We start from the raw sequence: 5,147 nt of genomic DNA, 5'->3' as shown, positions 1-5,147 counted from the left end.
GCGAAGATTTCTGCTTGGAATACAGTAGGGAACTCCCCCAGACTGTAGCTTGCACTCCATCTGGGTCTGAGTCCATATATTCCTGCACCCGTCCCTCTGGTCATTTTGGAGCCATCTGTAAACCATACTAGGCTCCACCTTTCCAGGGTATTAAACCTTTCCTCCCACTTGCTTTGATCCTCTATTCGAGTCTCAAATGGCTTGTGGAAGTGAAACCTTGGGACCATCTTGTCGGATACCATCCCAAGAGTTGGTTCCGACATAGATGTGTCTATGATCCTGGAGTGGGAATCACCCCTCCAGTCATTGTTATGTATCTACTTACTTTAGCATAAGATCTCTTTCTTTTATTTTGTGTAAACCGAGGTATACCTGGGGGAAACTGATTACATAACTAGATATTAATTTGTAGCATATTATATATTTTATTTTTGGGTACTTCATAAGGCCAGTGATAACCCTACTTCGTTCTGTCACTTGAAACTTGATCATAAAACATAAAATGCAAAACGTACCGATGCAGATTGCAGATATGCACCGAGGGTGCGTTCACGACTAATTGTGCAATCACTTGGGTAATAGGTTTGTTCGTACGAATATTAAGTATTCGTCCTCATAAAACAGTGGAGTCTCTACCGGGGCGATTTTGAAAGATTAATAAAGAAATCTTTTGTAAACTGAACTTATTTCTTTGTCTTATTATATACCCATTTATTTATTTATTTTGTTTTTTTTGTTTGTCACCACATTCGAATCCACGAATAATTCTCAAATAACTATAATATTGAAAACTACTCTCCCCCCCCCCAAACGGTGTCAAATTATGTGCTCGACTTTTGGCTCGCTCTACCTATATTCAACTGTTGCAATAATAAAGAAATAGCATTTTCTCGTAAAACTGTACCAATATCAAAAAGTTATGCCTGCAAAAAATTATTGTTAAGTTGTTCTGTCTAGGTTATACAGGACGCTAAAATGGGAATGATTCTCGTATACAATTGACCATAACTTTTGCAATACCCTGTATAACATAATTAAATCCTATATTGGAAGCATGGGAGAGATGAGCTTAATCTAAATTTGAAATAATATATAGAACTTAAAGAATAGTAGTAGTGACTATTCGATTGTAAGTTCAACATGCATCTGTAAAATCAGCCATGAAGACAACTCAATATTTAAATTACAATGGTTTTTCAGGTTGATATGCCAGCTGCACTTCCTTAGCATTGGCATTTGACCTGCCCTTGTTGTTCTCGGATAGAGCCTGTGGGGGCGGACCTGCTATCAAAAACTATAGGTTCGCCCTGATGTACATTTCCGTTCTTGTTGTTGATTCTAAGCTGCTACTGGTGGTCCTCCGAGACGTTCTGTAGTGATCTCTGTAACTGGTCACATCCAATGTGTTTCCAAACGTTTCACTGTTCTTCACTGTTGGTACCTTCAGTGGTGACTCTGCAAAGCATTGCCACAACTGAAACCTACAGAGCCTAGCCCAAGCACAAGAGCAGGTCAAATATTCCTAAGACAAAGGTAATTCTATTTGTAAGTGGCTGCGATCAGTTACATAGGCCACAGCATAACTCCAAAAACCATTGTATTTTAAATCTTAACATAGGCTGTGAAAGCCATAAAATCACATTACACATGAATATTTTTAAAAATTTTTCTTTTGCCAGCTCTGTAGTGGGGATACCTAACAGTACACTTTACAGTAGTAACAGTATTGTGAACAGTTCAGCAAAGATGTAATTTTCCATTTAATATTTACATTGCATAGTCATTTGAAAATTGTATTTCGTGAATATAGGTGTGTATTATTATTCATAAATAGTTAACTAACTCTTGTGAATAAAATTCATATTTTTTTTCTTCAGTTACGATCTAAGAACACTAAAGTGCCAACTGGCAAATATACTTTGCACTTCAATTTCGCATAATTAGATTGGCTATTTCATCCTATTATTTTTGCATTCAGTAATAAATTACCATTTGTAAGTGTGACTTTCACTTAGATGCACACGAGCACTGAATGGATATATCGATTTTCCTAAATATTCCTGTCCATCTAGATAAAAAACTTTTAAGGTGTATTGAATCTTGTTACTCAGATCACTGCTTAATTCTTCCTTCTACCTTTTTGTCCAATTCATTTATCAAAAAAATGTCATCTAGAAAAATTTAGTTGTTATACATTTTTGGAAAGTGTTCCAAAGCTACCTACAGTTCTTCCCAACTATAGATTTTTTTGTGGATGGTGAGTGTAAGATTTGTGTGTCATAAAGGTTTTCATGTCCCTGGTTTGAAGAAGACAGACATAACTTAAAAGTGAACACTCGATTTATAAATTCAAGATATTAGATGTTGCTTTAAATCTTTTTAACATAAATCGGTGACAGTCTTATTTGATTATGTGATGGTTAATACCATAGATTAGCATTATCCATACTTCCCTTCTAATTCTATTTAATTTTTGCCAAAAAATTTGAAAAATAAACGTCACAATAATTTTTAAAATTTGTAAGCTAGTGCTAATATAGCAAACTAGATGTAAATTATAACATTTGTAGTTTATCTGTAACTTTATTAAAATGTAATAGTATATTACGTAATAAGTGTTGTAAAAAGCATTTTATGCACGAATGGAAAAGTTACGCACGACGCCGCCTAGCGGCGAGTGCGTAATTCTATGAGTGCGTAATTGCATTACACCACATATTACATAATATACTTTACCTACGACCACTTCTTTAAATACTTAAAAACACACCGTCTGCGATCAATGCAAGATTCCTATTACGTCGTACGGTAAAAAAATCGCACAGCTTGGTAAAAAAATCGTACAGTTTTCCTAGCAATCGCCTAGCAACGGTCAATACAAACAGTATTGTATTGACCGTTGCTACGCGGTTGCTAGGAAAACTGTGCCATTTTTTTACCGTACGTAATAGGAATCTTACATTGACCGCAGACGGTGTGTTTTTAAGTATTTACAGTAGTGGTCGTAGGTAAACATTATAAATCACAAATTTCTTTATTATTCACTATAAAATTTGGAAACTGTGTTCTTCACCATAAATGAGACATTATTCCTTGTTTCTTTGCTTCTCATAATCCAATCTTACTTAAGTTACATCAAGTATACATGGTGATTCATAGCATAAGTAAAAATTCAGAGGAAGATAGAACATCAAAAATGTTACAAATTTGTATGAAAATAAAACAATCATTGGATATATTACCGCTTTGGTCATAAATCAGACTACTATAATATTTAGATTTGGGTTCATAAGACAAATTTATATTTTATCTATCTCCCTCCGATTTGTTTTACACACACTAAATGTACATTACATGTATAAGTTAAATTAAGAAAAAAAATTTAATGTTCTAAATGCTTTTTTGTCTATAAAAGAACCGTTTTATAAATAGAAATTAAAATTATCATACCTGCAATGCCCTGATCTTTTGCAATTCGTACTTCAGTCCTTTTTTCTGCTGGACTAACACCATCAAAGACCTTTGCCACTAAATGCATGTGATCTGGGTCTAATAAAAATAAGGAACATCTTTCTGCATTAGTCAATCTTCTTGCTTCTGACATAATTTCTTTCAGTAAATCACTAAGGTCACCTAAATGTGAAAACAGCTTTCTCGCTACAGAAAGTAAAGACTGACATTGTTTTTTTAATCGTCTCTCTTCCTCACATTCTCTTGTATTCAGAAGTAGGGTCAGAAAATATTTAAAACTTTCATCAACTAATTTTGATATGAATGTCTTGCTTTTTGCTGAATTCACAAAGCAAACTAAATAGACAGGACAAACTATAGGTTTCTCAGGTTTTTTAGCTGAAAATATTCGTTTCATTTAAAAAGAAAGAAATCTCAAAGAAAAGGTGGTGGGTCGATTTGGGCGGTTTTTGCCCCATTTTGTTTTAGCGATAAAAAATGTGAAAAAATTCCTGTAATATCTACTACCAAAAATGAGTCGATCTGACCCGAAACGGACCACCCACTCACCACCCAGTTTCCCTGTAACACCCCCGCAAATACTGGAAATACCGTCACTAGATAACATCATTTTGGAGAGATTCGGCGCTGTAAAACTGGATAACTCGCCTCGATCACCGTATCCTTGGGTTTTTGGGGTTGCTGATCACGAATCCGTGGTCCATTAGCCTCCACCAGATGTATTTCAAGGTCATTTGAAGGTCAAACTGAGAAAACGCTGATAAAAAAACATAAAAAATATATCTATGGGCCTCGAATTCGTGATCAGCGACCCCGAAAACCTAAGGAACTATTTTTATATTTGAATCTTATCTGATGGAGACTAATGAAATGGGACCACCAGATTGACCTCCAAATAACTTCGAAACTAATCTCACAGAGGTTAATGGACCCCGGATTCGTGATCAGCGACCCCGGAAACCCATAGATATATTTTTTATGTTTTTTTATCAGCGTTTTCTCAGTTTGACCTTCAAATGACCTTGAAATACATCTGGTGGAGGCTAATGGACCACGGATTCGTGATCAGCAACCCCAAAAACCCAAGGATACGGTGATCGAGGCGAGTTATCCAGTTTTACAGCGCCGAATCTCTCCAAAATGATGTTATCTAGTGACGGTATTTCCAGTATTTGCGGGGGTGTTACAGGGAAACTGGGTGAGTGGGTGGTCCGTTTCGGGTCAGATCGACTCATTTTTGGTAGTAGATATTACAGGAATTTTTTCACATTTTTTATCGCAAAAACCGCCCAAATCGACCCACCCTCTTTCTTCATAAAAGTTTAATGTCAAATTTGAAAATGAAATTACTTACCTCTTCGTTCCATTGCCAACACAGGAATAATTGTAACAGTTGATTCTTTTGGAACAATTTCGTCAATTAATCCTTGAATTTTGGGATCTAAATTATCAGCACATTTTAAACTGTGATCTTTATATTCTACTATATTGCTAATGGCTTCTTCTGATAATGGAATAATAATACCAGAATCCAATATTTTATCCATTACAACTTGCACTACTGCTTCTTCGGAGACATTTAGTAAATTAATTAAGAAAACTGTAGATGATTCAGACACAGATTTTAGCTGTAAAATATTAATAGCTAGTTATAAGTGTATATATATATATATATA

At 35.1% G+C, this 5,147-nt stretch overlaps 1 protein-coding gene across 1 annotated transcript in view; it reads right to left on the bottom strand.

The window, feature by feature from the left end:
- LOC108915317 (cGMP-dependent 3',5'-cyclic phosphodiesterase) overlaps positions 1 to 5,147 on the bottom strand; it is a 21,816-nt gene that overhangs the window by 15,108 nt on the left and 1,561 nt on the right. The window contains exons 2-3 of the mRNA XM_018721311.2: positions 4,826 to 5,099; positions 3,451 to 3,849 (exon numbers count right to left, since the gene is read on the bottom strand). Of these exons, the coding sequence (XP_018576827.1) occupies positions 3,451 to 3,849; positions 4,826 to 5,099 (673 nt within the window). The remainder of the gene's footprint in view (positions 1 to 3,450; positions 3,850 to 4,825; positions 5,100 to 5,147) is intronic.

This window comes from Anoplophora glabripennis, unplaced genomic scaffold (genome assembly GCF_000390285.2).
Source record: "Anoplophora glabripennis isolate ALB-LARVAE unplaced genomic scaffold, Agla_2.0 scaffold1602, whole genome shotgun sequence".
Taxonomy (NCBI): Eukaryota; Metazoa; Arthropoda; class Insecta; order Coleoptera; family Cerambycidae; genus Anoplophora; species Anoplophora glabripennis.
The sequence above is the reverse complement of the archived record's forward strand: the minus strand, read 5'-3'. Positions and strand labels throughout refer to the sequence as shown.